General features: G+C 36.2%; 1 protein-coding gene across 3 annotated transcripts in view; it reads left to right on the top strand.

Moving 5' to 3' along the window:
* SLF2 (SMC5-SMC6 complex localization factor 2) overlaps positions 1–11,985 on the top strand; it is a 42,896-nt gene that overhangs the window by 17,526 nt on the left and 13,385 nt on the right. For all 3 annotated transcript variants that reach the window (XM_015559343.1, XM_006756548.2, XM_006756547.2), the window contains exons 9-15: positions 1,555–1,657; positions 5,468–5,543; positions 6,307–6,448; positions 8,535–8,637; positions 9,678–9,854; positions 11,176–11,273; positions 11,855–11,942. In XM_015559343.1, the coding sequence (XP_015414829.1) occupies positions 1,555–1,657; positions 5,468–5,543; positions 6,307–6,448; positions 8,535–8,637; positions 9,678–9,854; positions 11,176–11,273; positions 11,855–11,942 (787 nt within the window). The remainder of the gene's footprint in view (positions 1–1,554; positions 1,658–5,467; positions 5,544–6,306; positions 6,449–8,534; positions 8,638–9,677; positions 9,855–11,175; positions 11,274–11,854; positions 11,943–11,985) is intronic.

The following is an 11,985-nucleotide window of genomic DNA, read 5'->3' as shown; positions in this document are numbered from 1 at the left end:
GCACAGTGGATAGAGCATCAGTCTGCGGACTGAAGGGTCCAGGTGCGATTCTGGTCAGGGGCATGTACCTTGGTTGTGGGCACATCTCCAATGGGTAGGGTGCTGGAGGCAGCTGAATCGGTGTTTCTCTCTCATTGATGTATCTAACTCTCTGTCCCTCTCCCTCTCCCTTCCTCTCTGTAAAAAATTAATAAAATATTTTTTTTAATTTTTTAAAAATCTGCATTATTAACTGGTATGCCTGGTAATCATGGGCTAATATGCTAATTAGACCAGATGGCATAATTACCTTCTGGAATAACCTTCCAGAATGACCAGTGGGCGGGGACGGGGCTGTGAGGGCCGAGAGGCAGCCAAGGCTGCTGGGGCTGCAAAGGCCTGCCCTTGCACAAATTTCGTGCATCAGGCCTGTAGTCAGTATATAATAACAGTGACTATTAAAATAACAGGGGCTTTGCCCTAGCTAGTTTTGCTCAGTGTATATAGAGTGTCAGCCTGCAGACTGAAAGGTCCCGAGTTCAATTCCTTTCAGGGGCACATGCCTGGGTTGTGGGCTTGATCCCCAGTGGGGGACATGCAGGAGGCAGCCGATCAATAATTCTCTCTCATCATTAATGTTTCTATCCCACTCTCCCTCTCCTTTCCTCTCTAAAATCAATAAAAATGTATTATAAAATAAAATAACAGGGACTTCATGGACACCGACAAGGGGGTCAGTGAGGACCTGGGGCTGGAGGCAGGGTTAGGACTGGAGGGAGTCAACGGGGAGAAAAAGAGGACATACGTAATATTTTTTAAAACATTAACAGGAGCTTAAATAAGAAATTTTTTTTTTTATGTGAAAGAATTCATAGATAGGAAGTCCAGAGCTGGTGTTTCACCATATAATCTTTCTTCTTCACCATCCTTCGTAATTGGTTGCTTTAGGTGTTCTTGGAGCTCTGGCCTTTGCATTCACATTTCCAGAATTCCCACACAACATTTTTATTTATGGTTAGTTGGGAAGAACTTAGTCAATGTGGCCATACCTACCTACAGGGAAGGCTGGGAATAATTTTTATTTCAGGGAGCCAGTGTGCCCAGCTAAAAATCAGGGTTTGGAAAAGAGGAAAGGCAAGGATAGATATTGGGATAAACAATTAGCATTCTCTATCACAATGCTTTTCTCTCGAATTACCACAGAGCTAATTTCTGTCAGTGCATGATATCTCAGATCCAGAGAGATAACATTAATTCTGGTGCTGAGTTTTATGGAAGTACTAACCCAAGCTGGCAAAAGCAGACGATGTCCTAAGACTTGATAGGCTCTTCCTGTTGATAAACACTGCCAGCTAATGTAGATTTGTCCATTAGATAAATCTAGAGCCAAGCCAACAGATTGGATCAGTTTTAGGTCATCAATTGAATATCTTTTATAAGTAATCCATCCATTGGAGTGGAACCCACCCAAGAATGACTTAAGGATGTTGTCCTTGCTCATTTTCCTGATTATGTCAGGTATGGTGATAGAAGTTTCTTGTCAACAGTCATATTGAGTTTGCTTTATTTTTTCAGATCAGGAAAAACCGATCAGATTTTTTTGACGACGCAAGGCTTCCTTACCTCTGCTTATCACTATGTCCAGTGTCCTGTACCTGTGTTAAAGTGGCTGTTTCGGGTAAGAGAAATGTGTGAGGGGTATTGCTTCCAACTGTATTTCCCAGTCAAAAGTAAGCTTTTAAAGTATAATCTTATTTGAACATTACTAGAGAAAAAACTAATACAGTTTATCAAACCCATGATTTCAGTGGATTAGAATGAGGCAAAAGAATAAATGTAAAAAGATTATAAAGAAAATACTAATGCAGCTAGTGTGTAGGATAGTCAATAATGTTGTACCTGGGACATACATTGGTAAATCACTGTTAGTTAGTTTCAGAAAGATCTTCTAATGCTTACATCCTGGGGGTACACTTTTGCCCCCATTTTTATGGAGGTGACTGCATACATTTTTAGGATTTGACTTCACTAATCTTTCCCCATTCATTTCTTTTTAATGTAAATCAAATAGAATGTTTCTCCTCATTCATATCTAACTCTTTTTTTTTAATATATTTTATTGATTTTTTACAGAAAGGAAGGGAGAGAGATAGTTAGAAACATTGATGAGAGAGAAACATCGATCAGCTGCCTCCTGCACATCTCCTACTGGGGATGTGCCCGCAACTCAGGTACATGTCCTTGACCCGAATCAAACCTGGGACCTTTCAATCCGTAGGCTGAAGCTCTATCCACTGAGCCAAACCGGTTTCGGCTCATGTCTAACTCTTAAATCTACCTCAATTATCTTAATTTTTGTATTCTCTATATGGTAACTTTATAAATATTTAGTGGTATCAGAGAACTATGATATGTGAAGTGAGAAGTGGGACAAACATGGAGTTTCTAGCCTGGGCTTTAAGATAGTATTTGAAAGAACCTTATATTTGGCAAGAACTAGATATTCCAGTATAGGCTTTTATTCATTTTTTCATAAAGCTGGCAATTTTGAGTGCCAGCTCTGCCAGGTAGTGAAGAGAGAATAACAATGAAAAAGGTGTTTCTGATCTCATGAAATCCACATTCTAGTATAGAGGAGACAGGCAATAAATGAGTGTGTGCACATTTGTAGGTATATCAAATGGTAAGTGCTATGAAGAAAAAATAGGCTAAAGAAAGTTTGATTTTTCTATGTATGTTATATATATGGTATCAGTAAGGCCTTACTGATAAGGTGAGGTCTGAGTAAAGACTTGAAAAAGGTGGTGAACTGAGCCTTGTCACTATGTGAGAGAAGAGCATTCTAGACAAAGAGAATAACAGGTCGGGCAGACTATGGGGCAGAAGCATTTGCTTCCAGTAACTGACTACTTAGACCCCAGTAATTTTTTAACAGTCCTAATTAAATGAAAAAATGTCTTCCTATGGTTTTTATCTAGTGGTACTAAGTATCTTTTCTACAGCTTCCCAGAATTTGCTTCATCTGTCTTTACAGTACTTCGGTTATTTTTATTTATTGATTTTGAGAGAGAGAGAGAGAGAGAGAGAGAGAGACATTGATGAGTTGTTCCACTTATTTATGCAATCATTGCTTGATTCTTGCATGTGCCCTGACTGGGAGTCCAACTGGCAACCTTGGTGTATAGGGACGACACTCCAATCAGCTGAGCTACCCAGCCAGGGCCCTTGAGTTATTTTTAAATAACTGTCAGGACTGTCCTCTCTCTCCACACTAAACATTCTGCAGTCACTAAATTGCCAGTCTCTTTACTGATCATCATTCTGATAGACCTTTAGCTTGTCAGTGTCACTCATAAAGTATTTTCCCCTCCCTATATAAATGGACTTATGCTTCAGATAAGGTCTTTCTTACCAGCAGTTTCTAGCAAGCTTTTTACCTATCTACTCTACCCACATATTTCTATTTATTACAATTCAGAATTTTATTTGCTCTCATGACAGTCCTCTATTGTCTAATTATGTAATACATATTTTCTTAAACTTACAAGTAAGAATTTGCATTTAGCGTATGTTAATTTTCATCTTTTTGATGTGTGCCCATTATTATGACCTTTTTAAGACCCTAATGATAGCATACAAGCATATCTTTTTTTTTTAATATATTTTATTGATTTTTTACAGAGAGGAAGGGAGAGAGATAGTTAGAAACATCGATGAGAGAGAAACATCGATCAGCCACCTCCTGCACATCTCCCACTGGAGATGTGCCCGCAACCCAGGTACATGCCCTTGACCGGAATCAAACCTGGGACCCCTCAGTCCGCAGGCCGACGCTCTATCCACTGAGCCAAACCGGTTTCGGCCAAGCATATCTTTGTGTAAGCAGTTTTTTTGTTTGTTTTTTGTGTGTAAGCAGTTTTTTATATTCTTCGTATTTATTCTTTGAAAACCAAACTAATAATTATTTTTTAAGCACTTTTTCTGGTCTCACTTCTCCTTCCCAATTCCAAATTCATTTTTCATGATGTAGAGACCAATTTACAAGTTTTTAAAAATAAATGTCAGAATTCATTTTAAATGTCTTTTTTTAAATTATTATTGTTATTTAAGAGAGAGATAGAAACATCAATTATTAGAATTGTCAATCAGCTGCCTCCCACAAGCCCCCAGGGGGATCGAGCCCACAATCCAGGCATGTGCCCTGACTGGGAATCGAACTGTAACCTCCAGGTTCATAGGTGGACACCCAACCACTGAGCCATACTGTCCGGGCTCAGAATTCATTTTAATGCTATAGTCCTAATTAATATTTTGTAAATTTAATTGTGAAAATGTTTTACATCTTTGTGATCTAAATGTAGTAGACCAGAAAAAGAGTTTACTATTTATTTATTTTTTTACTGTTTTCAGAGGAAATTCACGTGGGTTTTTGTTTTGTTTTTTAAATATGTTTTTATTAATTTTAGAGACAGAGAGGAAGGAGGAGTTTTAAACTTGTGCTTTTATTCCCAAAGAATTATCTTGTAAAATTTTATTAATTACATGACTCCGCATATAAATTCCTATGTGAAAAGGCCAACTAGGTCAAAGTGCAAGGACAGCTGTGGCTGGGTGGCTCAGTTAGTTAGAGTATGGTCCCATATAGGTTCTATACCTTGTCAGAGCACATACCTAGGTTATGGGTTCAATCCCTGGTCAAGGTGCATATAGGAGGCAACCAATTGATGTTTCTCACATCAATGTTTCTCTCTTTCCCTCTAAGATATCAATATAAACATAACCTCTGGTGAGGATTGAAAAAAAAAAGTACAAAGACAATAACTTTGCATAAATTACTAAATTATTTTTTAAATTTTCCCAAAGTACACTCACACTGGCCATACTACCTTTTTCCTAGTACACTTCTGAACACTGAATATTATCAATATTTTCAGTCTTCACCGATCTTGAAGTCAACTAATGACATTTTGTTATTTTTCTTTGTATTTCATTGATTATTGGTGATACTGAACATCTTTTTAAAAGTACGTTGGTATGTTAATTTGCATATTTGTATCTTTTCAAGTATTTTTACTAGTTCTTGGTTTGATTATTTTGCCTGGGAAGTGATCAAGCTGTCAGCCTTTTCCTTTATGGTTTTTGGGTTTTGTGGCATGATATGAACTTGAAAATTATTTTATAGTTTCAAATGTTGTATTTGTCTTACTATAAATGAAGTTTTTAAAAATACCATGTGAGAATTGAAAAGGCCCTGACTTCAGAATGAGACCTGGATTTAAATTCCAGCTGCTCATGTATTATGTTGGGTGGAGTATTTTAATCTCTCCGAGCCTGTTTGTTCCTATGTGTGATGTATGACCACTTCATAAGGTTTTTATAAATATTAAATGAAATGCACATAAAACACCTGTTGTATATGTGGCTAGAAAATAGTAAATGCTTATGTTTTCTTTCTTCTCCTTAATACTCTTATCATTCATCTACTTAGATGATGTCAGTTCATACAGACTGTATTGTGTCCGTGCAGATTTTAAGTACATTGATGGAAATAACAATTAGAAATGGTGAGTATATAATGGTAATTAGCAGTATGAATTATTGTTTGATATGTACCTGGTCTTTTTTGTATTGCTGAAAATTACTAGTAGGATATTTGGGAATATAGAATAAAAATTTTTGTAATCTAAAAATGAAATGAAACTCCAATCAAAAATGAGTGTCTGCATTTTTCTAGTTGTGTAAGATGTTGCAAGTGGCAGCCCTTACCTAATATTTACCAAGTCATGGCTTACTGTGCTAGGTAAGTAGAAATAGTTGCAAGTTTATTTATTTAGTCAATTAACTTTAATTGGCTCTTGGTGAGCAACAGTATTATACTGATTGTGCACTGAGGCAGTTGATAGTGTCTATTGCAAAAGTGTGACAATTGCTTTTTCAAAACCTTTGAGATCTCTTATAATGAAACAAGCATTGTGATCTAGCTGTCTTACTTGTTTTGAGGATTGTGACACATCGGCATTGGTGATGGTAAAATCACCCTGTGCTAATAGTAGTGGTATTTTACCATTGTTATTTCCATCTTTTCAAATGTGTTGCTTTTATCCATCACTCTCAGATACTTTGTTCATAAATATCATTTCTTTCATATTTATTTGAAAATTTGTAGTTTTTATATGATCATTCTAAACAACTATATTGTTAACATATCATTACCAGTTGTCATTATATAAAATCACTATAATAATCCATATTTCACATGCAGACTATCACCTTGCAACTGTGAGTTTGTGAACTCAGGATTTGAGATAAAATATTTTCTTCTACTAGATACCTTCAGTGATTCACCAGTTTGGCCTTGGATCCCATCATTGTCTGATATAGCAGCTGTGTTTTTCAATATGGGAATTGATTTTAGATTTTTGTTTCCTCTGGAGAATCTTCAGCCAGACTTTAATGAAGATAATCTAGTGTAAGTTTTCTTTTCATAATTAATGCCAAAAACATTCTTTTAAACAATTTTTGTAAGAATAGTTAATAGTCATTCTTTTAATAACTTTAATATCCATTCTTGATTTTTTTAAAAATTTCAAAGTTGAAATGGATCTTGAATTAAATACATGAACCTCTGTCTTCAGCTAAAGCCATCATGTTTAACAAGGGAAAATAGAAACTTTTTTTAAAATTCAAAAACACAGTAATAATATTTTACCTGTTTTCTGTTTTGCTCTCCCTTTGTTCTAACCAAAATATCTGCTTGTTCTTTCTCTAAATTAGCCATTGTTGCATTGGCTCTTCCTCATGCTGACCCCTCAGTTCCATCCTTAGTGTTTCTCTGTCAAAATATTACCTGTCTTATTTATTGAAACACTATTTAAAATAGCAAAAGACAGTCCATTTATTGGGGACAGATTATGGTACATTAATAATAATCATCACAACTACTAAAACATATTGCTTAGTATGTGCAAAGCATGGTTCTAAGATCTTAATATGCAGCATTTCATTTAATAATCACTACAGCTACTAGTATTTTCATTCCCATTTTGCTGGTAAGTAAGGCACAGAAACATATAAAGTAACTTGCCCAAGGTGTATATCTAGGAAGGGACACAGGACTACCAAGCAGATATTTAAAAAATAAAAAGCGCCCTGACCGGTTTGGCTCAGCGGATAGAGCGTCGGCCTGCGGACTCAGGGGTCCCGGGTTCGATTCCGGTCAAGATGGGCATGTACCTTGGTTGCAGCCACATTCCTAGTGGGGAGTGTGCAGGAGGCAGCTGATCGATGTTCCTCTCTCATCGATGTTTCTAACTCTCTATCCCTCTCCCTCTCGGTAAAAAATCAATAAAATATATTTTTGAAAGATAAAAAGTTCTTTACATATGGAAGTATCTCTATGATAAATATAAAGTGAAAAAAGAGATGTGCACAAAGTATGTATAGTATGCTAACATTTATATTAAAGGTGTGAGGAAGTGAAATACTCATTTATTTGTATATGCATAAAACACTTGTGGAAAAAAGGACTAAAATTAGTAGTGATTGTGGGGAGGGGAAATGGGTGGCTGAAAGTCTAGACTGGGAGTATAATTCTTCACAGCACACTGTATCTATATATCTCTTGACTTTTTAATCAGATTAAACAAGAAAATATTTTTTTTAAATCACCTAAGGGTATGCTTTTTATTGATTTTAGAGAGTGGAAGAGAAAAACATCAATCAGTTGCCTCCCGTACATGCCCTGCCAGGGATAGAACCCTCAGCCTAGGCATGTGCCCTGACCAGGAATCAAAGCTACAACCTTTTGATGTACAGGATGATGCTCCAGCCAACTGAGCCACCCAGTCAGATCTTTTCAATGCCAAGTTCATGTGTCTCCTCTTCACTTACCTCAACCAAAATTGGGGGCTTACAGTTGTTTCTTTATATGCTGTGGCAGTTTCTTTAAGTCATGGAGGCTTTTAAATACTAAGAGTTCTTTGTAGTCAGAGCCATCATCTATGTAACTCTCTGACACCAAAAGCAATGAGGATAGTGCCTTATAATAAGTAGTTGTTCAAGGAAAAACTAATGCATCGAGATAGAGATCAAATTAGTATTTACCTGGAGTGAGAGAAAGTATATTGACTTGCATCTGGCATGAAGGGACTTTTAGGGGTAATGGAAATGTCCTATTTCTTGATTCAGATGGTGGTTACACTAGTATATACATTTATCAAAATTTAAAATGGCCCTGACCGGTTTGGCTCAGTGCATAGAGCGTCAGCCTGTGGACTAAAGGGTCCCGGGTTCGATTCCGGTCAAGGGCATGTACCTTGGTTGCGGGCACGTCCCCAGCAGGGAGTGTGCAGGAGGCAGCTGATCGATGTTTCTAACTATCCCTCTCCCTTCCTGTCTGTAAAAAATCAATAAAGTATATATTTTTTAAAAATTTAAAATGAGCATATTTCTTTTATTGTATGTAATTATGCCTCAATAAAATATACATTTTTGATGTTATATTTCTTATAATTATATTGTACCTAATTTCGTTTTGCTTTATTCACTTTCGATAGTTCTGAAACACAAATGACACTGGGGGGAAAAGGAAGTGAAGATTCATCTTGTAAGCCGATTTTTTCAACTCTTCCTGAAACCAACATTTTAAATGTGGTTAAGGTAAGTAAAACACTTATGTGTGTCTTAACGCAAAGCTGGAACCATTTACTTTGGTGGTTAATAGTTTTAAAACAAAATCAGTAGTGTTTTATCAGGTGATTTCCAGTCTCTGAAATTCCTTAGCAATAATCTTTTTTTAAAGATTATTTTTGCTTTTTTATTTTAATTTTTAATATTAGGAGTGAAAGGGATCTTTAGATCAGAGTATATATTTAACATAGTTCTAGGAATACTTTACTAAGAAGCTTTTTGAAACTAATATCTTTAAAACCAGTAATTTTTTAAAATTCAGATGTATGAAGAAAAAATATTACAATGTAACTCAGTGACTAAGAAAGTGTTAAAACATTTTTAGTGGTTGGATCAAATCAGCCGTGGGCAAACTACGGCCCGCAGGCCGGATCCGGCCCTTTTGAAATGAATAAAACTAAAAAAAAAAAAAAAAGATCGTACCCTTTTATGTAATGATGTTTACTTTGAATTTATATTAGTTCACACAAACACTCCATCCATGCTTTTGTTCCGGCCCTCCGGTCCAGTTTAAGAACCCATTGTGGCCCTCGAGTCAAAAAGTTTGCCCACCCCTGGATCAAATCAATGATATTACACCATTAAGAAAATCTTAAGCCCTAGCTGGTTTGGCTCAGCGGACTGAAGGGCCCCAGGTTCGATCCTGGTCAAGAGCACATGCCCAGATTGCGGGCTTGATCTCCAGTAGGGAGCGTGCAGGAGGCAGCCGATCAATGATTCTCTGTCATTGTTATCTCTTGCTTCCTCTTCCTTCCTCTCTGAAATCAATAAAAATATATTTTTTAAAAAAAGAAAGAAAAAGGAAAATCTTGAAAATGAGAAAATAAGGAAGAAAATACTTAATCCTATCACCCAATTCAATTACTAGCATGAGTATTTTTTTTCCTTAGGCAACTGATGTTTTGTTTTCTACATAATTCTCTTTTGCATTTTTTATTTAAAAGTTCTTATTTTAAACTATTTAAGTAAAATTTATCTCAAGTAGCTTTGTCTCTGCATTTGTGTCAAAGTTTCTAGGCTTATGTACATCAATACATCCAGAAGGTTACCAGGATCACGAAATAATGTTGCTGATTTTAATGTTATTTAAAATGAGTTTGGAAAAACAGCTGAAGCAGATTCCTCTAGTGGACTTTCAAAGTCTCTTGATAAACCTGATGAAAAACATCAGAGATTGGAACACAAAGGTAATATTATTTAAAAGTTTAGTATTGGTTTTCTGGTGTAACATCACAACTTGACTTTCACAGTGCATGCAGAATAGTTTCTAAGCTCAGTTAAGATCTTGGGCAGATGAAAAATAAACTGAGGAAGGGACTGTCTTTGCTGGGACTGTATTATTTAAATTCATTACAACTGAATCATCTCTAAAACTATTTTTTCCACATATCTCCCCCTCCCCCCACCTCAGTGTCTTTATTGGGGAATCCTGTGGGCCAAGCATTAATGTAGATGCTAGAGATACATCTGTGAAAAAAGACAAAGCCCTTGACCTCATGGTAGTTTTACCCTAGTCAGAGGGTTATATAATAAAGTTGCCCTAGCTGGTTTGGCTCAGTGGATAGAGCGTCGGCCTGCGGACTGAAGGGTTGTGGGCTGGATTCCAATCAAGGGCACATGCAGGAAGCAGCCAATCAATGATTCTCTCTCATCATTGATGTTTCTATCTATCCCTCTCCCTTCCTCTCTGAAATCAAAATATATATATTTTTTAAATAAATAAAAAGTAAATGTAGATTATAATATTATGTCAAGTTATAATAGGGCTACAAATAAAGCAAAACATGAGTATAGAGAGTAGCAAGGCAGTCAAGGAATGCCTTTCTAGAGTGACCTTTGAGCAGAGACCAAAAAGAATGATGGAGTGAGTTAAACATACAAAAATATAAGTTGAACTTCTGCAGCCATATTGAGGCTAAGCATGCATAATTTTTGTTAGACTTTTAAAAATTATGTTTTTCAAGCTTTTTGGTGGAAAACTTCAAAGAAGTGTAAAAATAGAAGAAAGTGTAACGAACCCCTACCTACCTATCACCCAGCTTCGTTATTATCAAGACATTATCTTGTCTCATCTGTTATCCTCCCCCCCACATTTCTTTACCCTACTCAGGGATTATTTTGAAGCAATTCTGTTAGACTTTAAATACTGGAATAGCGAAAGATCCTTAAAATGCAAGAAATCCCAGGTCCAGGAAGATGTACAGTCTTGTACAACTCTCATTATATACCTTTGGGAATTGATATTTGTATTCAAATCATTTTATTCTTCCAAGAAGGAAATTTAAGTACATATAGAAAGGTATCTGTTCAGTCTGTTCTAGAGTTTAAGATAAAATTGAATCTGTGTACTATGTACATTTTAGCAGGTACTAGACTCCATGCTGTTTCTAAAAATGAGTGCTCTTTTCTTTATAATGCTTCCATTATGGCAAGATCATTGTAGATGATCTGTTGGATATTTGATTCCACTGTCCTGTTTGAAAAATCTTACTCATTCTTTGTTTTCAGGTGCCTGAACTCTGTGTGGCCATAAATGAACTCTCCAGTCATCCCCACAACCTTCTGTGGTTGGTACAGCTGGTCCCTAACTGGACATCCCGTGGAAGGTATTGAAAAGTGAGAATTAAACATTTAAAAATGTATAGTGTTATCTAGCTGATGTGGCTCAGCAGTTGAGCATCGATCTATGAACCAAGAGATCACGGTTCCATTCCCAGTCAGGGCAATTGCCTTGGTTGCGGGCTTGCCCCCCAGTTGAGGGTGTGTAGGAGGCAGCCGATCAATGATTCTCATCATTGATGTGTATGTGTGTCTCTCTCTCCCTCTCCCTTCCTCTCTGAAATCAATAAAAATATATTTTAAAATGTATAATGTTTACATTAATAACATAATGCTTTTGGGACCTTTATTTCCTTTTATCATACCTTAAGTGTTAGATCTGAGTCTTTTATTTCATATTCAGCTCTGGGAAAATGTATTCACAGCCTGATTCTGATAAGGCAACTCTAACTTTACGTACAAATATTTTACATGAAACTTTTACTATTCTATTAAAGCTTATATGTTCTTATATAGCCTTCTCTTGATTAGCTATATTTTCAATTAGCAGGACTAGAAGAACTTTTGGCTCATTCATCTGCTTCTCAAACAGTATTGATTAAAATACATTCTAAAATTGTAATTCCAGGCAACTGAGACAGTGCCTCAGCCTAGTGATTATTTCAAAGCTTTTGGATGAGAAACGTGAAGATGTCCCTAACACCAATAATCTGCAGGTATAGGTAACATTTTTGTATTCCTTTAATAAACGGAAGAAGT

The sequence above is a fragment of the Myotis davidii genome, unplaced genomic scaffold, assembly GCF_000327345.1.
Source record: "Myotis davidii unplaced genomic scaffold, ASM32734v1 scaffold332, whole genome shotgun sequence".
Lineage (NCBI taxonomy): Eukaryota > Metazoa > Chordata > Mammalia > Chiroptera > Vespertilionidae > Myotis > Myotis davidii.
The sequence above is the reverse complement of the archived record's forward strand: the minus strand, read 5'-3'. Positions and strand labels throughout refer to the sequence as shown.